This window comes from Brassica napus, chromosome A7 (genome assembly GCF_020379485.1).
Source record: "Brassica napus cultivar Da-Ae chromosome A7, Da-Ae, whole genome shotgun sequence".
NCBI classification, from domain to species: Eukaryota; Viridiplantae; Streptophyta; class Magnoliopsida; order Brassicales; family Brassicaceae; genus Brassica; species Brassica napus.
The window spans coordinates 17,456,319-17,478,031 of NC_063440.1; the positions used below are offsets into that span (position 1 = coordinate 17,456,319).

The 21,713-nt window shown below is 31.4% G+C and overlaps 2 protein-coding genes and 1 long non-coding RNA gene across 4 annotated transcripts; all 3 read right to left on the reverse strand.

Annotated features, from left to right (window-relative positions):
* Positions 1 to 3,251: 3,251 nt before the first annotated feature.
* Positions 3,252 to 6,933, reverse strand: LOC111214054. Of its 2 annotated transcripts, none has more exons than XR_002663543.2 (3): positions 5,793 to 6,933; positions 4,678 to 5,123; positions 3,252 to 4,595 (listed from the first exon to the last, which is right to left on the reverse strand). It is a non-coding gene; the product is annotated as an uncharacterized LOC111214054 (long non-coding RNA). The 2 variants fall into 2 exon arrangements; XR_002663542.2 differs by having other exon boundaries at positions 3,252 to 4,601.
* A 3,652-nt stretch (positions 6,934 to 10,585) lies between these two features.
* Positions 10,586 to 14,108, reverse strand: LOC106449479 (nucleolar protein 10-like). The gene is made up of 16 exons (XM_013891236.3): positions 13,824 to 14,108; positions 13,607 to 13,705; positions 13,447 to 13,538; positions 13,269 to 13,369; positions 13,117 to 13,207; positions 12,979 to 13,037; positions 12,778 to 12,898; positions 12,631 to 12,699; positions 12,506 to 12,558; positions 12,315 to 12,423; positions 12,043 to 12,231; positions 11,801 to 11,959; positions 11,610 to 11,702; positions 11,326 to 11,511; positions 11,054 to 11,244; positions 10,586 to 10,964 (listed from the first exon to the last, which is right to left on the reverse strand). Exons 1-16 carry the CDS (start codon positions 13,951 to 13,953, stop codon positions 10,586 to 10,588), a joined length of 2,121 nt encoding a protein of 706 aa, XP_013746690.2. The 5' UTR covers positions 13,954 to 14,108.
* A 4,198-nt stretch (positions 14,109 to 18,306) lies between these two features.
* LOC106430461 (protein STRICTOSIDINE SYNTHASE-LIKE 9-like) lies at positions 18,307 to 20,394 on the reverse strand. The gene is made up of 3 exons (XM_013871248.3): positions 20,021 to 20,394; positions 19,383 to 19,637; positions 18,307 to 19,016 (listed from the first exon to the last, which is right to left on the reverse strand). The coding sequence occupies exons 1-3, from the start codon at positions 20,302 to 20,304 to the stop codon at positions 18,443 to 18,445; spliced, it is 1,113 nt and encodes a 370-aa protein (XP_013726702.2). The 5' UTR covers positions 20,305 to 20,394; the 3' UTR covers positions 18,307 to 18,442.
* Between the last annotated feature and the right edge of the window lie 1,319 nt (positions 20,395 to 21,713).

Here is a 21,713-nt window from a genome sequence, read left to right on the forward strand (position 1 = left end):
TTTACAAGATGCATTGAACAAACTGTAAATCCTCTAAAACATACTTCCAAGGCAAAAAAAGTAAAAAACATGGAAGCAGAAATCAATCGAACTTGAAACCGTTCTGCTTTGGAACGAACATGACTTCAAGTATCGATACAAACTTGTAGTATCTGGATGGATGGTTGAGCCGAGACGGGCTTGAAAGGAGAGACCCGAGAAACTAGAACACAAGGAACACAACACTAGTAGGAAGCGGATTCAACGGCTGCCTGCACAACTTGCTTTACTCCGAGAGACAGAAACAATCCCGCTCAAGGACTGTCCTCTAGGTCCGGGCTGGGAAAGAACTAAACTCGGATTCAGCAAAATACAGGACAACACACACTACGGGTGCTTAATAGCGCTCAACTAACTCTACCGCACTCGCCCTCTAAGTCGGTACAGAGAAAGGGGCAGCATCACCACCTCCCGAGTCTTACTACCTCCTCCAACTGCAAAGTGTTACCCGGAGATCCAAGGAAACGAAGAACCTCCACAACCCAACTCATTTAAACCTGCAATGCCAATCCATAATACCAAGAAGCGCCAATACCAACAACAAAGGAAGGGAGAGGAGCTAAGTTAATGCATCACTCAATAGCTAATCGCCTAATCTTGACTCAACGGAGTGACAGAGATGACCCTATCGCATTCAGTCCTAGGTCCCGAGACCTCTAGCTCAGACGACGCGTACCCGGATAGCCTTTGAAGGTAGCTGCAAAGAAGCGACCTTGTCTTCCAGTCCTGCGAAAAGATTTATGTGTCGGGAGAGAAGATTGCTTCGGTGGTGAGGGGGATGAAGCGGCGGCACAGTCGCTAGAGGCACCACAACACAAAACCCTCTCAGTTTCGACGAATCTAACGACGTCCTCTGCGAAGACGACGACCCAAAACAGAGTCATTCACCGACAAACCTTCACGCCGGAGATGGTAACTTTAGATTAGTCTCTTATAATTAAACATATTTTCATAACGCTGATAACTTTAGATTAGTCTCTAAGGCCGTCTCCATCGACAGATTATAGAAGAGTTCCTAATAAAAGAATAATAATATAAATACAAAAAAGTAGAAAAGAGAAATTAGGTGAGGTTCTTTAAACTCTATTTTCAGAACGGACACTTAAAGGTAAGTACCATATGTTTTGTTTTCATTTGCAAAGATTTATTTAAAATAATTAAATTTAAAAAATATAAATATACCACATTAAAATATTATTTTTTTTTTGTTAAGCACTCCAAATCACCATCCCCACCGATAGAGATGGTCTAAGATACTTCTTTAATTTGTTCTCTTTACAGGCTTTGCCGCTTTGACAGTAGCTGAATCCAGGTCCGACCTAGATGATCGGTTTGAAGCTATATGTTCCAAATTATGGTATTAACAAAAAATGTTTATGTTATGCAGAGCTGTACTTAACTACAAAGAAAATAAGCATTCGCCTACGCTATCTAAATTCTTTTGAAGAAAACTGAAGACATTTTATCAATAATTTCATTTATTCAAAATCCTAAACAATATAATTTTTAACATGGTCGTTAATAGTTTTATTAATAAGCAGAGTGTAGGCCATGACGAAAACATCTATATTATTAAAACAGATTATCTTTTGAAAATAATATTTTACTGCACTTTTATATTTACCAACTTTTGCCAACTCAAAAAAACATTTACCAACTTTTACCACTGAATTAGTAACTATTAATTAACTAATTGTTTTGTTATATTTTTTTCTACCAACTTTTGTTACCATACTTAATAAATTAACCAAAACTCATTTATTTTTATAACATTATTCTCTAACCAAATGTACCAAAATTACAATCATCATCTAACCGGATTATTCTCTAATCAAATTTAACAATAAATTAAACAAATTTATGTAAAATGTGACTACAAATTTTAAATGTTATATATTTATGTATATTATTATTTCTCTTTGCATACAAAATATCTATATTATTAAATCATGAGTATCTTTAGAAAATAACATTTACTTCACCTTAATATTTACCAACTTGTGCTGCTGAATTAATAACTATTAATTAATTAATTAATTAATTAGAGTTGGCTTCTCCCGTTGGTCAAACAGACTCCTACATCTAAACATAATTCTTTCTGGTTAAGAAATGAACAAAAGAGTTGTATTTGCCAGAAAATTGGGAGTTCATATCGTAATGTATTTTGTAAGATTTTTTCTCTATTTAAACTTACAAAACTTAATTAATTAACCAAAACTAATTTATTTTATTAAATTATTCACTTACTAGTATTACAGTTATCCTCTAACCGAATTATTCTCTATGTAACTTTTACAATAAATTAAAAAAAAATATTTAAAATGTGACTACAAACGTTAAATGTTATATATTCATGTATATTATTATTTCATTTCACGTACAAAATATAAACGATAAATGTTTTTGTTAAAACAAATAATTTATTTTTCAAATATATGTTAAATAGTTTGATGATTAATATAATTCGCACATATATATTTGAATTATAATAATACAACAAATAAATTTCAATTTAATATTTTCCTCAAAAATGAATATAGAAGTAGAATTTATTTTTCATATAATTCTTTTTGAGGAATACCTATCTATCTTATTAAGATATAAATAAATTTGATTTTGCTAAGATATATTTATTAATATACATAAATATAATATGATGTTTTAATTTATAAGTCAATATATCAAAAACAGACTATAGTTAAAATATAAATTGGCGAATATGTTATATAACATATCATTTTGATTGATTTTATATCTAACCATAATATGAGCAATCAAAAAATTATAGACAATTAAAAACGTCAATCTATCATAAATGTTGCATATTATAAATCGAACAAATATCGAGACAGACACATATTTGTGCAATGATTACATTAATTTCATATGTATATTACATTACACAAATATGCGTTTGGGTGCACACGTCAAGCTATAGTTTATACTATTAAAACATATTCTAAAAATCTACCTGTAAAAAAATTGATGGACATATTTATTAGAAACTTAATATCTTCTTTAATTTAGATTTGTCTCATTCTTATTAAAACAAGATTTTTGAATATTATTTTATATCTATTTTACCAATTAATAATCACAAAGTTATTAACAATATTTACCTACAATCTATCACATGTATAATCTCTTCTTCATTAACAATAGTCATTTAAGTAACCTACTAGATTTTGACCCGCGCTTCGAAAACGCGGGTATTTTGGGTTATAAACAAAATTGAATATAAATTAGTATTTTGTGTTTATTGTATATTATTGTGTTATAAAGTTGTAGTATATCGAATAAGGATATTTGTATAAAAATATATGATATATGAATCAGTTTATTTGAGATTTTATATGTACACTCTTTTGCAACTCTCTCTTACGTATGAGCGTTTTACCTAGATACAAAAGAACGCTGAGAAACTAACACGAAATACAGGTTTTGGTCCAAGGATCATGGCAAAGTACCTGTTGGATTTTTTGGGCCTGTGGGTCCTTTGTTTTTTTTGGCCTGTGGATAATTTTTTAGGTTTTAAGTTAACATTTTCGGTTATAGTTTTGAGTTTCAGGTAAAATTTCAAAATTTTAAAAACGTATTTCAGGTAATCGAATACTTTTTGGATATATTTGGTCGATCGAGTAAGATTCGAGTAAAATTTTGGGTTTTTTGAATATTTAAATATTTTGAGTATTTATTTGATTTTATTTTTCGTATTTTGGCTTTTTCGTCTTAGTTTGAGTATTTTTTATTCCGGATATCCGAATAGATCTAATTCATTATGTATCCAAATTATATATAATTTACAGGTACTTGAATTATAGATTTGAACTGACCCGGATCCAAAAGGAACCAACTTAAACCCAAACCAAATTTTCTTCAAAACCTAGTTGGATTCAAATGTCTAGGATCCGAAGAAATCAGACTCGAAAGACATCGATTTGTGTCCGATCCAAAGACCTGAATAAACCTATTTTTCTCATTATATTTGGTGAGCATTTTATAAGAGTTACATTTTTTCGGTTAACGAAACTTATAAATTACTTGGAATATTTTTGGGTAATTTAATATTATAGATTTGTAGAATTGTTTTTTCTAATGTATCCTTTTTGGCAATTTTTTAAAAAATAGTTTCAATTCGTGAAAATTTAAGACATATATTATATTTTGTTTTGTGTTGTTTTTACCAAAAAAATTATAAATATAAATCTGTGCAAAATATAACATTATGTTTATATTTTTTTTATATCAAAAGTTAATATGATATTTTCAAAAAGAGCTGAACTAAACTATTTAATTTTAAAATTCTTAACCCATAAACACACTAAAAATGGCCCAACATAAACATTGTAAACAAAGCCAAAATACACACTAAATTTTCCAGGAATGAAACAACCAAGTTACGTTATCAAAAAAGTTAACAACTCTGGAAAATTCTCTTCAAGTGTCTTTCTCTCTCTGATCGGTTCAGATAATGTTGCATGTATGATCCGATGATAGATCTGTTTATTCCTGTCTCTCAATACAAACCAAGCTTGGAGACCTCGATCCAGATTTTCCTATTACTTCAGGTAAATAAAGTTTCATCATTTATCTTACTCGATTAATCACTAAATAAAAATAGAGTCTAACCCTTTTTACCATTTTCTTTGAAATTTTGAATGTCGCAATGGTGATTTCTTTCTGGTTCTAAACAATCACCGATCAAGGGCAGGTATATCTCCCATATCTAACTCTTTATAATGTTTTTCTAAATGTTTTGCATGTTTGACGATATTAAGATTATATATGTAGCTCTTTCACTCTGTATAATAGATTTTTTTTTTCTTAATTTTTCAGAAGAAAATACACTGTATGATGCTGAAGGACATGAGGCACAGTCGAACCAAATCCTTACAGTACACAGATAAGTCTCGGACTAAAGGGTTATTGAGTTGTCTTATACCCTAGTTAATTTCTAGGATGTTCTAGAATTTTATTTGTTGCCTTATTAATGTTTACGATTCATGTGCAGGTCTTGCAGTGGCAGAGAATAGTGGCAGAACTTTATTAATGTGACTCTAACCTTAATCACAAAAACCTCAAACCTGAGAAAAAGATAAGTTTTTATTAGATGACATAAATTTCAACGCATACAGTGACTATATTATATTTAGTATTTGTAAAATCTAAACTGTTGACTAATGTTTTCTCTTAATTTTACAGAAGAGAGTCTATATGCTGTATGATGATGAAGCAAAGTCAAACCAAACTTTCGAACCAGTATACAGATAAGTCTTGGATTATAGTTTAAAAGTCTAGATTGTTGTATATTTGATTGAGTTGTCGTATTAATGTATACAATTGAAGTGCATGCCGTGCAGTGTCATAATAGAGCCAGCGCTTTGTTCATGTGAAGGTCATGGGGACAGTGGACATTCTGCAATACGTTTCCAAGTAGGTAAATTTTAAAATATCAACATTCGAGTAATTAGGATTCGAATTGAGAATGGTAGTTAGAAAAGAAAGTTGGAGATTGATTGCGTGTGTGTTTGATTGAGTGATTGCATTTTTTATAGTACTACTCTTTAAATGAATATTGAAAATAAGAAATCTTGATTGTTATTAAAACGACCTATAAATAAAAAATTAAGTCTATAATTAGGAAAAAGTTGAACAGGACAGAGATAACAATTTGGTTCTTCAATGATGACATGAACTTTTCCAAAAGTTCAAAAACAATAGAATTAAAATGACTATGTATTTGTTCAGTTTACCTTCTTGTCAGTGAAAATGATCTAAGACGGATTTGTTTGCTTCCAGGTGTGGATTACTTTCACTTACTTTGGCTTCGATCAATCAAGTTGTTTCCCATGGCCTAATCGTATCAAGGTACACCATCTTTTTCTTAGAAGACATTATATAAGAAACGTTTGTGTTTCAAAAAAAAAAAGAGAAACATTTTGAAATCTGCACGTTTGCTTTGAGGTTAATGTGATGTATATATAGCAAAAAAAAAGGTCGCGGATTTAGGATATTCCAATTTATACTCTTAGAGAATATAAAGCGTGAGTTTAGTAAATCATATATCTTGTGAATCAAGCTTATTCAAGTTATAGAAAAATAGATTTTTGGATTTATTATATATAGATATAAATTACCAAATTCCGCGGTTTCTTGTTTTGTTGTTTGTTATTGATATTTTAAAGATATGAAATATAATGAACGACCAGGTATTTATTATTTAGTACATTCGCAATTGTTAGTTAAGCAACTTCCGGAAATTTAGTTCATCTGCTTAAGTTTTAGATTATTATTTAACGGTATAGATATTTATGGTTATTGATTTTAAAAATGATTGGTATTTATGATTTGGTATATTGGATATGGTTATTTATGGAACTTCCGAAAATTTAGTTTATTTTGCCAAATTTTTTAGTTTTTGCGTTAGTGGTTCATATTTTTTTTGTTATTGATTTGAAAAAGTTTTGTACATTCAATAATTTGGTCGAGTGTAGCCAAAACATTGATTGGAAGTGATGAAAGGTGGATACACTGATATGAACATAAACGCTCTGTTTTTTATTATGAAATACTTGCAGAATCCAACAATTGTTGAAGCTTCTGTTTTTTATTATGAACATCAGTATCAAATTATCAATATTCAAAGATTTGGTAAAGGTACTGTCTAAGAAATGTAAATCAGTGTGTCATAGCAATTGGAGTTTTTTTTTAAACGTAATTGTTCCTTTGATATGTAATTAATTTTTTATATGTAGCTGTTACTTTGATATGTAATGGATGATACATTCGGTAGTTAATTTAGCGTAGGTGTTGTTTAAATGTTGTTTAAATAAAAGGAATTTCAAAAAATACATAATTTAATTAAAAGCATACACTCAAAATATTCCAATGGCAGAGAAGGGTAAATACTTCAAAACTTCAAGGTGACTTCAAAAAAGGCCCTTCAGTTTTAATAGTATTGATATTTTGTCAAAACAGAAATTCTATTGGCCACGTATAGGAAATGATAGAAAATAGCACTAATAAACAAAACCTATATATATCGAATTGTAAATCCATTGTGTTTCAAAAATGAATTCTAAAATCGTTCACTAACATTAGTCATCAAATACAGCACCAATAAATAATGTCTTATGTCCTTTGAATTATAGCAGATATATATAAATCTAATGGTAAGCCTATGTATATTTCAAAAATTAGTTTATGAAATAAGGTAAATAACATTACCAAAAATTATGTCTTTACCTTCATAATAAATAAAGAATCAGAAAATCACATAATATAAATAGATTATAGTATGTCATTTTAACACATAAAAATGATACCAACATTTACGAAATGAATCAAATTTAAAAGTTGCATATGAAGTTAGAGAATATTCCTGTAACAAACTTATTTAAGTGAGATATTTAATTATAATTCATACAACTATTTAAACTAATATTATGGAAAGTTTTTGGTCTCAAAGTTTTTATGACATAATATATTTGTAATTATATTCAAATGAGATTTGAAAGGCTAATAGGAAATCGTTTGCTGTGCATAGATTTTGTTATTTCATCAAACATATTTTTTTCAGAAGTTACATCTTTTTTGCAGATATGTCTAAACTTCAAAAGAAAAAAAAAGTTTAGAATTTCTGTTTTGGGGTTTAAATCATCGGTAAAAAGAATTAGAATAGACTTATTTTTTTGTGGGTTGACTATTGATACATTGTGATTTAAGGTTAGCTTCTTTTCTTTTTTTTACAACTTGTCATTTTTTTTTACGTAAAAAATCTATTTTATTACTCAAACTTGAGGTGGTTTGGTGGAATAGAACAACTTATCATTTAAGGTTAGCTAACTTGCTTGGTATATTCATTCTGTATAAGTTTAAAAGAAAAACACATATAGAAAACATGTTGTATATATACAGCTATTTGACACTTTGTAACCGATAAATCCTAATATATGTATTCAGACTATTATAAAATTTGTTCACGTTATTATGTGAAAGTAATTATGTAGAACCGCTTGCGTTTACGTAATTAAATAGCGCATATATAGTATTTCAGTTTTGGAAATGTTTGAAGTAATTAACTATTAATATAAGAATGATATTCTATTGTAAATAACTAAAAAAATTAAGGGCAGAATCCTTATTAGGATTCTACTTTAATAATATAGATTATAAAGCATATAAAACTAATTAATCTCACTACCAATAATCATTATAAGCGGATCTTGATTTTTATTTATGAAGCTCAATGACTAAACTAAATATTAATGATTTATATAAATGAAGCCATATATAACTCATTTTTAACCAATTAAAATAACAAAGTCAAATAACATAATTATATATATATATATATATTATGCCATTTTAACACATAAAAGTGATATCAACATTTACGAACTGGATCAATTTGAAAAGTTGCATATGAAGTTAGGGAATATTCCTGTAACAAACTTATTTAAGTGAGATATTTAATTATAATTCATAAAACTATTTAAAATAATATTATGGAAAGTTAACAGATATACCTACTAACTTATAGAATATTCTTCCGTATTATTATTTGTTAAGATGAGTATTATAAAGCATATAAAACTAATTAATCTCACTACCAATAATCATTATAAGCGGATCTTGGATTTTTTTATGAAGCTCAATGACTAAGCTAAACATTAATGATTTTTATAAACGAAGCCATATAACTCACTTTTTAACCAATTAAAATAACAAAGTCAAATAACATAATTATATATATGTGTATATATATATATATTCAATATTATTAAAACAGAAAAACAACTTTGTCTCCAATTTAAATCTAGATGATCAATTAAGAAAACTACACACTCAAATATTGCTTATTTAAAAAAAAAACACACATACCTACATAAAATATATTAACATTGATATCTACTAAAATATTCTGACAACTTTAAGTTTACAATTCACAGTTTATACATTTTTTGAACGTGTTACAAAAAAAAAAACATGTTTTGAACCAATATTTACCAAATTACCACAATCACATTAATAACAATATTTCCCCATATTTTAGCCTCCAATTTTTAAGATATTAATTCCCACATATGAACCAAATTTATGAGAGAAATAAATTTACACAACTTCTCAAATGTTTTATAAAGAATGCATCCTATAACTACAGAAAAATACTTTAAAGTTTTCCAGTTTAGTAGACTGTACCATTAAAATCAGCAGCGACCAATAATTTTGAGAGATATGATTAATATACATAGAATTATTATATAAATCAAATATCAAGTTGGTAAAATTTTAAAATAAATTTATATTATAAGAAAATATAAAAATTAAAAATATGTTTAAATCAGTGGTTTTAAACACGATCAAGACATTGAACATGACTATTTTTCGGTCATTGGGTTATTGGATCGATCGCGGATGAACAGTTGGTCAGTAGTTTAATTAATATATGTAATATAATTATATATATATATATATATATATATATATATATCATGTTAAAAATAAAATAAAAATCATGGTTAAAAATATAGTGAAGTTTTAAAATATATTTTCTTTATTTTTTTCCATTTCACATTATTTATATAATTTAAAAAAATTTGTGATAAATTGGAGTTACCACATATAATAAAATACAATAATATTAAAAATAATATTATTTAAATATCTAATGCAAACATTGAAATTAAATTTTAAATTTAAAAATAACAATTTAAATCAATTTGGATTACATATCGGTCATCCATCAGTTAAACTGGTAGCGTCAGTTTTAGTAGAGTTTGTTTGGGAGGGAGGTTTATCAGATTTTTAAATAATTAATATTTCTCAAAATTCAAACTGGATTATATATCAGTTCATTGGATTTACTAGTTTAATCGCTGATCCCGATCAGGTTTAAAAAAATTGATTTAAATGAAAAAAATAAATAGACAAAATTCTTATAAATTAACAAAATATTTGAACTGTTGTTAATGAAAATTTACATCATAAAATATCTTTTGTTTTGAAAAAGCAGATCAAAAATTAATGTCCTTTAAAACTTAGATAGCCGAATAAAATATATAAATAATTGCTTAAATAACATATGAAAATTATTGATTGCTCAGAATCTTGGGTAAACAAGAAAAAAGTTTCTCTATAAATTTTAGATGATAAAAAAAAAATAGATTTACGGTTCTTCACGTTACAGTGCCTATTTTTTAATCGCTTTGGGCAAACGTTGGCACGGCTCTGTGTGTACGCTTACCACTGACATGAAGAATCACAAAATGTACCTAACAAACACATTTTTATATCTAATAAGAACAGAGTAAACAACAGTCATTAAGAATAAGTATCGATCTCTAGGTCAAACTTCCATCATTACCTTTAAGACAAGTAAGCAAAATGATGTTGCTGTGATTCGGACATCAGACTAAACCATTTCAATAACAGGTCAAAAATAATCCAAAATTGTAAATATGAATCAAAGTTTCCAAAATTCTCTTAATTGACCCATATTTTTCCGAAACTAATATAAGAATATCATATGAGAGCAACATTTATATCATCGGCGGCCTCTTCCCCCGCCACCACGTCCACCTCTTCCTCGGGAACCACCACGTCCACCTCCTCCTCTACCTCTGAAACCGCCTCTAACAACATCCTGTTTCAGTCCAAGAGACTGAACCCCTCTCCTCTTGTTTCTTTCCCCGTCTCGATCCTCATCATCTCTATCTTCTCTGTATGTGGATGAGCGTCTAGCGTAGAAAGAAATCTCCCGGGAACCTCCAGGACCGAACTTAACATCTGTAGAGGCTCCAAAGTTGCCACGCTGGTTCTCCATAGCCTTAACACGCTCGCCCATCGGAAGACTGTCTTCTGTAGCCAGTGATCTCCCGTTGTGGAAAGCTTCAGCATGCCGCTCGTTTTTCACTACAAACAACCTGACACCCAAACCTTCCACATTAGGAAAGAACAAAAACATAGAATGCGTGATGTCAAAACCCTGGAATGTACTTAAAACGGCACTAACTTTGGAGTTTTCAATTTCTTGCTTGGCCTCCCATCGTCTGAACCACGTGATACATCAGAATCGCTGTTCTCATCATCACCATCTGATACAGCTTCAAAGTGTTCATCTAACAAAGAAGGTTGCTTCTTAGAAGAAGAAGCAACAGGGTGTAGGGCACGATATTCATATGATTCTGGATCGATTTGGAAGTCCTGAAACCCACAAAGAGATTCTCAAGAAATGAGAAACAAAAAAGAAACAGACAAAAGCCTCGACAAGATTGTTGTTATTACCGGATTATGGAACATGTTGTCAAACCGACCACATGAGAAATCCTCGCCACTAAGTCCAGGTTTCTTCTTCTTCGTCGACACTTTCTTTACAGCCTCCTCAACACTCTTCTTTTCCTCTTCTGCACCCTCCTCGTTGTGTATGGTGTCTGCTAGATCACGGTTTACCTTTGGCAATTTTATCTTCTTCTGCAGGAACAACAACAAGACACGCAGAGATGTATGTAAGAAGCCAACGTACCAAAACGATGAATCTGCAGATCTGCTTAGGTGTAAGAAATACTAACTGTGATTCTCTGGCTACGTTCCGTTTCTAGTTTCTTTTGCTTATTGCTTTCTTTGTAATTATCATAAGCAAAACGTTCAACCTCTGCCAAAGCCTGTTAAAAAAAAAAGAAAGAAAGAAGTTAGAAGGAAGGAAGAAACATCTTAGAGACTAATCTAAAGTTACTAGTGTATGACAATGTTAAGGACTCACATCTTTGTATAGATGGTGTTTCATAAAATATCCATGCATTTGAGCTTTCAGAAGATCTGTGCCAATCAAAGGAGTCAGCTGCAACTTCTCCAGCTCTTCCTTCGTCACAAACTTGTAATTATCGTAAATAGTTGTCTGTCCAGTTTCCTCCATCTCTTCCTGAGAATACAATTATAAGAAACAAGTGTTAGTAACAATGGTCAATTGAGAAAAACATTTGGATCAGAGAAGTATATATATACCGTTAGGTTTTCGAGAGGAGAACACCATTTAGGAGCAGGACCAAGTTCAGGTATGAAGTAAGATGGGATAAGGCTAGAGTTTAAAGCAAGAAGCATAAGTCCACTTCCAGGGAACACACAAATGTCGTTTATTTCTCCTCCGCTGAGAGACATATGTGTTGTCGGTTGAATGCTCGTCATACCTTCTCCCTAAAAAAAATGAACGGTATCAAAGGCTGTACCTAACCAAACTTTGTAGAATTTCAAAACCACTGTTACTGGGAGAAGCTTACCGTATTCGGATCCCATATTCTAACAATGTGCTTGTCAGTAGTAATCAGCTTAGGTTCTTGAGTGTTAAGAGACCGTTGCCACTTAATGCTCAAAATTGGGCTCTCGTACCTGCAAGTTATAGAAAAGTCAATGAACACTGAGGAAACAAATCTTAAAGTTATACAATGAGGTTCAAGTTAGTAATACTAACATGTGATCCTTCACTTGTATGGAAGCTGAAGTGCGCAAGTCGTATATGAATACCTGCAAGATAACAGAACAGCACAATCAACAGATGATAGCTATACAAAGACAAATTGAAATGTAGAATCAAACCTTTCCGGCACTACTCCCGACAGCTACTTGAAGACCTTCACTGTCATCAAACTCTATAGCAGTAACCTCCTAAAAGCCAATACACAAATATGTTATTGGAAGCTAAAATGTCTAATCAATATACGAACCATGTGTTAGAATAATTACTGCAGCAGCATCACCACCATGTGTAACCGCATTGATTCTAGCAGCAGATGATTTCATTCTCATATCGAAACACTCGACAGCACCATCCTCACCACCACAAGCAACTAGTCCATGTAGATTGCTGGATGACAAACAAATACAGTAAGTACTCAACATTCTCCTAGTTCAAATCATGAGGAAGATGCCGAAGGATACACAAACCTTCTAGAAACAACATTCAGCGCTGGGGATTGAGTGCTGAGAGGAGATAGAAATCTTCCCTAAGGAGACAAAGGCATATCTCTCACAAATCATTAACATGGCCACACAGACTATAACATCTTGTTTATCAAAACGTACCTGCTCCAAGTTGATTCTGTAGAGATCTGGTGAAGAAGCAGCGCAAAGCAGATCACAGGACCGGTTATCATATGTCAAGTCCCTCCCCATCCTACATATAAAATTGAGCTTTTAGACCAATCCTCTCACAGACAAAACAAAGGCTAAAATACCTTGGAAGACGTAAACTGTGGTGTTTCCCGTATTTGGCGTGTAGATTAATAGAACGATCAGCACATAAGAAGGCAAGCTTTGAGTAGTCATCATCCAATATCTGAAGAAGAGGCGCAACATACACGTTCTTAGAAACCAGAAACAAAGAAAGGGATAAAGCAGTAAATTAATGTTTACCTCGAAATCAACTATTGCAGAGTCCAAATGTCTCTCAAACTTCAAGCCAAGTTGACCTAGCTCATAAACTTTGACCTGTGATGGATATGTACCTGATTCATTCAACAACGATTAATCAGTGAAAACGCACAAGGCAAAAAAAAAGATGAAAAATTATTACCTGAAGCAATCAGATACTCTCCATCAGGAGTAGCTTTGATTCTAGTAGTTGCATTCCCAAACTTCAAATCCTGAATCAGCTCCACTCTTTGCATATAATCTTTAACATAACATACCCACAAAACATTAAATTTTAGAAAATTTTAAACCTAAGGTTACACTCACTGACTCACGTCACAAGGAAGGAGACTTTGAGCAGAGAGTTAACGATTACTTACGTGGGTTTTTGCGGAGAGCTCGTTGCTTCTTAGGGTTAAGCCAAGTAGCAACATTGGGGGCACAAGAAACATGGTATAACTTAACTCCGTTAATGGATGTCGACTTCACTCTATCTCCATAAGTCGTCATCTTCAAAGCAAAGTCCACAGTAAGCCTCTACCCTTTGCTTCCAACCCTTGACAGCGAGTTACAGTGAAAACGCAAAGTTAAAGAGAACACGAGTGGAAGGAACCGCCACTTGTTTATATAGGTTTCTGCGCTGGTCGTGCTCCGGCAGAACTAAAGTAGACGACGCGACCTTATGTTATATAGGTTTCTGGTCTCTATTAGTTTATTAGAGCACCTGCAACGCAGGATTTAAAGTAATCCTTAACTGTTCAAAAATTAATAAAATAATTATGTGGGGGCCGTGTTTTTAGGTTTCTGTGTCACCAAAGGTTCAAATAATCCTTGCTTAAGGATTCATTCTTATGCAGTATCGTCACTGTTTGTGGGCCTAGAATGATTATCTCTTCTTTTCAGCTAAAAAAAAAAAATAACAATAAAAAAATTCTAATTACTATTTCTAAGAATTTGTGCGCAGGTTCACGGTTGCTGATGCTCTTAGGTCCATTGAAGCAAAATGGGCCTTTTAACAACTTTATAATCAGTAGCTGAAATTATGTGCCGGGCGGCAATGTTTTTAAAACCGGACCAAACCAGTGGGTAGATCAGATTCGACCACGACGGTTACGTAGTCAGGATGACTATGAATCTGTTAAGTAGTCAAACTGGATCACAAAGTTATTTAATTTTATAAATATCATTAAAACTATCAAAAATATATAAACTAATTATATGAACAAAAAAATAGTTTATATATATACTGTTTTATATTTGATATTTATCTATAGTTTAATTACATGGTATATTTACTAACTTTACTTTTAAATAAATAAATTTTAAAAATATTAAACCATGTTTGACCCAGTCGAACCATATTGATGACCCAAATAACTATCCGGTTCAACTTCCGGTCTAGTTTTAAAAACACTGGCGTTCGGGTACTCATATGAGTCTGGTTCAAATCTATTCATGTTTTGATTTTTGATGTTAAAGATTTTAACCCAAATTAGATATTTATAAATTTCAGTTCGGTCAGATATTTGCGGATTCGGTTTGGGTTTGGATAACCTGCTTAAATTATTTTAAAATTCATACATACTTTAAATTTCTCAAACTAAAAAAAAATATATATATATATATATATGTAACATAAAAATTTGAATAATATATACCAAAATACCTAAAATTAACATAGAAAGTAGTTTAGCTTGAATGTTTGGATGGAGAATCAATAGATATTTCAAGTAATTTTGGTTTTTGAGTACTATTTAGCTATTTTAGATATTTAATTTTGACTATTTTATATATTTTTAAGTATTTTGGACAACTTCAAAATATCTTGTATAATTTAGATTTTTTAATATTAAATCTGAAAATAATTAATATATTTGAGTATGTACATGTAATTCATATCTATTTGGATATCCGAAATATTTTGGTTTAGTTTGATTAGGGTCGGGTTCGGTTCGGATTTTGTAGATATCAAAACTTTAAATCCGGTAGAATCTTTAGCCAGTTTCAGTTCGAGTTATATACTATACTTTTTCGGATCGGATTCATATTTTTTGTGCAACACTAGCTGAGACGATAAAACGAAACCCACCTTTGAAAAAACCGAACCAGCATTTAGGGGGCGACTGGTTTTCCCGCTACCACTCGCAAACGCAGTTTTTGCGGTTGGTAGCGGTTGTCGGCGGTTTGCAACAAGCACTCAAATCGCTCTAAACCGCTTCAAACCGCTCTGAATCTCATAAATTCAAAAGCTGGCTCCAGCTAGCGTTTGCGGTTGCGGACGGTTGCGGGAGGGTAAATTTTTTTTCTTTTTTTAAAATCAATATATATACAAAAGTAAAAATATTTAATAAAAAAATTAAAATTGAAATTATGAAAATATTAAAATATATCTATTATATTTTAATTAATATTATAAAATTTTATAATAAAAACAATTTCAATAAATTTTCAAAAATTAAAATTATAACTTTCTAAATATAAATTTTATATTTATTAAAATTTTATGATTTTTGATATTTTTAAAATTATATTAAAAGTAAATATTGTTAATTTATTATTTGACTGTTACCGCATTTGGTAGTTAACCAGTCATAAGTCACCCGCAAACGCACCAATTTTTAACCGTAGTACCAGTCATACAAATCTTTTAAAACCGCTAGAAACCGCAACCGTCCGCATCCACAAACTCCCGCAACCGCACGTTTGAACCAGTCAGGCCCTTAATGGGCCTATATATTTGTCGAGCCTGTTGAAAACCCTAAATCCTTGATGGGGCTAGTTTATGGGGCTAGTTTAAGAATAACAAGCCTTTAAAATGTCACCGCCGGCTCAAAAGGGAGGGCGACCTACGCATCCGTCCGGGACCTACCCTAAAATCAACCAAATTTAATTACAAGAGGGGTCTAAATTTCTTTTTAAACCAAGGGCCCATAATCTTTTTTAAATCATTTATAATGAATAGAATTTTTTTTGTCCAGGAACCTAATAGAAAGTTAAGCTGGTCCTTTCAACAGCATGTCTCCTTTGCTACGTCTCCTCTCTCTAGATCAATCATATCTGTCTCAGATCAGATTCTCAAAAAATTTTAAGAGGAGTTTTCAACAAAATAATGGACTTCAAAACTACATACACATACATAATACTTCAATAGGTAGAACTTTCATTAGAAGTGCTTTTAGCCCACTTTTTTTGGGGCATTTTGTTAGTGTTTTACCGAAACCTTTTTTCTTGTCGATAACCGAAACCAATCTTTTTTTTTATCGATGGTTAATTATGATATTACAAACTATGAGAAATATTATAGGACAATTCTACAGCCGGTATCTCTATCTGTTTTATGAGGATTCACATTTGACTGCATCATCATGAGCCGTTGTATGAGATTTATGTTTGACGGTATTCCTTGCCCCATGTCGAAGATCTCTTATATTATTTTATTCGTAAATTTGCATAATTCGCATTTGCTGGAATTCGAAACTCAGACCTCATGCTATACAAGCATTAATGAACCTTACTCAAACCACGGAATTAAGGGGTTTCCACAACCGAAAACCATTTAAGCACATAGCTTTCTTTGAAAGCTTAGAAAGATGATTTTATTCGTAGGACCCTGGTTTTCTTTTTTCCAGAAAGCTATATAAAATCTGCTATTTTATTTAGTTTGGCCATAAAAGCTAATCGAATGCAAATCAAAATCGAAATCATTTTTTCAAGTAACACTTTTTCTTTCCACCACAAAAGTTGCAAAGGTTTGAAATCAATACCGACATGATAATGCAGTCGGTACCGAAATCATTATTATATTATTATTTTTTATATTGTTTTTTATAAACTCTGTTAATGACTAACTAGTTGTTCGTTCTTATTAGAAATCTTACTATAGTTACTATAGGTTTTGATCCAAATCCCCTGTTTATTCTTTTTTTTTCCATTGATACTTTTTGGTTGTTTTGAATTGGCACCATCCTTTTAGCAAAAAACGTCATACAAAAAAATGTAAAATGGTTATGTTCGTTTACGTATCGCTGTGACTTGCAATCTGCGATTTACGATCTACAAGTTGCGACTAATCACAGCTTAATGTTTGTCTTGTTATCGAGCGACTGATCGTGTGATTAAGTCACGGATTGTAAATTATAGGTTGTGTTCGTTACGATCGCACGACCAATCATAAATAACAATTTTAAATCACCGAAAAATGAGATTACATATTTAAAATTTTTGCAACCTGCTGCAGTTCGTAAGAACCTGTGAAATAAAATGAACAACATTTGCTTTCATATCTCAGTTCAGGTTGCAAGTCGCATAAATCATAAATGAGTGATAACAAAACGAACAATATTTGGTCGATGATCGTGACTATAGATCATACCAATACGCAAACGAACATGACCAACAATTTTAAGCACAAAACTATGAATGTCTAAGAACATCATTAGTGAAAAATATTTAAACCAAAATCTCTCAAATGTATATATATTTTAATTGGATATCTTAAAGTCATTAAAAATCAATCTCAAAGTCTAGTTTTGAAATGTCTAAATATGAATATTTATATATACATTTGAGATATTTAATTAATGTAAAAACTCTAGATGTTCCCACTTGACTGGTGACCAAAGAAATGAAAAGGAACATTATGTTCTTTAATATTCTTTAAACATTTTACCATTCATGAGGAATAAGTTTTCCTTTTCATTCATCTTTACTTCTTTATTTATAGAGAATTATAGAACAAATCAATTTCTCATCAATTTTGATAAGGAACCATCATTCCTTATTATTTCTAAAAATTTATTCCTATTAATTCTTTTCCTATCCGTTCATATTGTTCCTATGATGGTTACCAGTCACACCCTTTAGTGTAGAAATTAATATTACTTTAAGAAAATAACATAACAGATTTGAAGGTAAACTGGATGTAAATACTCTAGCAACAAACGTTGATTTAAACACAAGAGACATTTATTAATACATGACGTACAACAAACGGAATAACTCACTTGCGATCAAGAACCCATACAGCAGGCTTGAAAACGGACGAGAGCCATAGCTTTCCGTCTTCTCTCTCATAAGCCTCACTTACGTACTGCATAGTCTCCCCTTCTTTGTCCTCAAGGATCTCAAGTATCTCCCCTGTCTCCCCCGAGATTTTCACGGCCACACCATGCGGCTTAAAACTGTTCATTAACCCAATCAGAAACTCCAACTTCACCGTCTTTTCAACCAGCTTCCCTAACCATTGATTATTCACGATCAACCTTCCTATCAAATTTTTCTTACAATGTATGCCAAGCCAAAAATCTCCCGTAGGTGTTAGACGGATGTTGTCAGGGTAACCCGGAACCTTGGCAAAGATGTCACGGGTCCCGGCTTTAGGACCTTTAATCCAATAACGATGGACAAGGCCTGTGGAAGACTCACATGAGATTACAAAAGACCTGTCTTTGTTTAGAGCCAAACCATTGTTACAACGGAGATTGTCCATGACAACTTTGGCCTCTTTTGTCTTCTTATTGTATCTGATCACTCTTCCCGACCGCTCACCGTTGAAAACCACATAAAATACATCCCTTACCGACAAAAATCCCGTTAGAATTAGATTTTGTTTCAAATGCTAGTTTCTTAAAAAAATATTTTGAATGGTATAATATGTGTTTCATTTGAAAAAAAAAACTATAAAACACTAAACGCGCAAACAAACTGTGGACAAAGCCAAATCTGAAATTAAGAGCATAAACATCTTTTTTTTTGTCAAAACATAAACATCTTTATAAGTTAATTTTAATAAATAGAATACCTACAATTGAGATAATTATTTTTAAAAAATATTTGGGAATCAAAACGGATACCCAGGACCGGATCTGATTATGGAATACTTAATTCACAAAAGGGAAACCGTAAGTGCATAATACATCAGTTTCAAGTTTGAAACATACCTGAAATGATACTTGTCACTACTGTCATTGAAGTATAAGTCATCTTCCTCTTCATCAATATCCATCTGGTTCGCAAACATTACTTTGCGACCTTCAGCCTGGTCCACTACCAACTCAGCCAAGCCTCCCTCTGGCCCGACCTTCATCACCCCAAGGTAACCATCACAGATGTACAAATCTCCTGTTTTCTTCTCGAAAGTGAGTCCTAATGGCCTTCCACAAGTAGGCACTACTCCATGGAGTGAACAGTTCCCTCTACGAACAAAAAGTAAAGAAACATGAAAAACTTCCAATACGAGATGGTAGATAGAACACACAAAGATTAATGTTTTAGAATTTACACATAGACATTAAAATACAATTTTATTTATTATTTTAATTCAGCTTTTAATCAATTTAATTTTTTTTATAATTATTCAATCACTCATATTTTCACATTGTAATTTATAATTTAAAATATAATAAAATTAATTAATTAATATATTAACAATCCAAACTCTCAAATATTTGCACACTTGAATATTAGATCGATCCCTAAAACAATTATAAAATCCCATCTGAATCACCCTAAAAGTCAGTGTGTCGGTGTGTCGGTGTGTTCTAATAAACGTTGTAATATTACTAAGAAAATTTAAAACCTGTGTGGGGATGTGTGCGCGAACTCAACCCAACCAAGATCATCGCCGCGCCACTTGAGAATACGGCCGTCCACGACCGCAGCATAAGGACCTCCTCCTTGTGGATCCCACTCAATGCTCTCTGGTCCATCAACAGGAAGTGGTATGGTCTTACCCATCGGCAATACATTTTTGGCGCCCTCTAGATTGTACGGCGTAATTAGGGTCTGATACGAAATTACGGCCAAAACGGCAAAAACAGCCGGAACGGCGGCCCAAGTTGGAACTCTCTCACTAATCGGCATTATTCACTGAAAAATATGTTGGTTGAAGAGAGACGTGTGTAACACCACAATAACACTAGCTGATGTTAGCGTAGTTGATTACTTTAACAATAATTATATAACATCAGGAATAGGCCAGAGTCTAGATATTTCTTTCTTTGCGTGGTTGCAGATATATACACGTTTTTGCAATTTCTGTTGAAGTGCCAGCTGTTTGATATAAGTATCGTGAATGAATAACATGTGTGGAATCAATGAAAGCGACGATGATGTGTTTAGGTAAGACTGACACTTCCTTTCGTCTCGTAGTTGTTTAATTCAAACGTGATAGGAAAGTTGTTACATTACGTTTGCATTTTTTCGCGCAACATTTCATGTGCTATCAATTATCACTAGAAAGGTCGAATATATTTGAACTTTTTATTGTTGTGGTCAGTAGAAAGAACAGTAAAATCTCCATATTTATGCTAAAAATTAGTTTTTCTATTCAATTATTTTTTCTATTCAATTTATTGACTTCATGTAGTTTTTTAAGTTTATGGATAGATAATATAGGTTGCTCAAAAAAAAGGATAGATGATAAATATTATTTTGTATTGGTGTTGTAAAAACTGTTTTGTTGGGAGATAAGTGAGTGAGCCAATTCTTTTCGACTACCTTCCGGACCCAATTTCAAAACAAAACCGAAGAGATATATTTACTTTCGCGTTTTAATATAAGAATATCTCCAACATAAAATTTCATATTTTTCTCTAAAAGTGAGTAACTCCGTAATGAAATATGATTTGTTCCAGTTATATTTTATTTTAGAGTAGAAAATATAACAATGAATAGAAAGTAAATGAATTATTATATATATGAAACAAATTCTCTTTTTAATTCATTATGCAGTGGAAAATGAAGTGGAGTTGAAACGTTTTTACTTAAAAATTAGTATCTAATTTATAGTATTTTAATCAATTTCTTAAAAAATAAAAGAAATGTGGAGAGAAAGATTCTTAAAAATAATAAATGAACTGGTTAGAATTAGTATAAAAAAAAGAAAATCTGTAAAAATCTACTTTAAAAAGCAAGTATTATTTTGTATTTCAGTTTTAATAGAATAGATGTCAAAAGAAAGTGACAAACTAAAACCTAAAAGGTACATTTCATTGGAGAGGCTTTAACCCGATAGTTTGAAACGTGCCTAAAAATATATATTAAAGATAAATAACCAGGTCAATAGACTCTTCTGGATAGAAAATTTGAATTTGACAAGTAAAGATGAAAACTCAACTCATATTTAGTTTTGACAATGGAAATACATTGGGCGCAACTACAACTCCACAAATAATCCTCTTTATTTCAGACAGTCCATAATTCAGACTAAACAATTTGACTTAAAAACTTAAGATTGTAATTTTAGAACTTTTAATGTAGTATTAAGATTG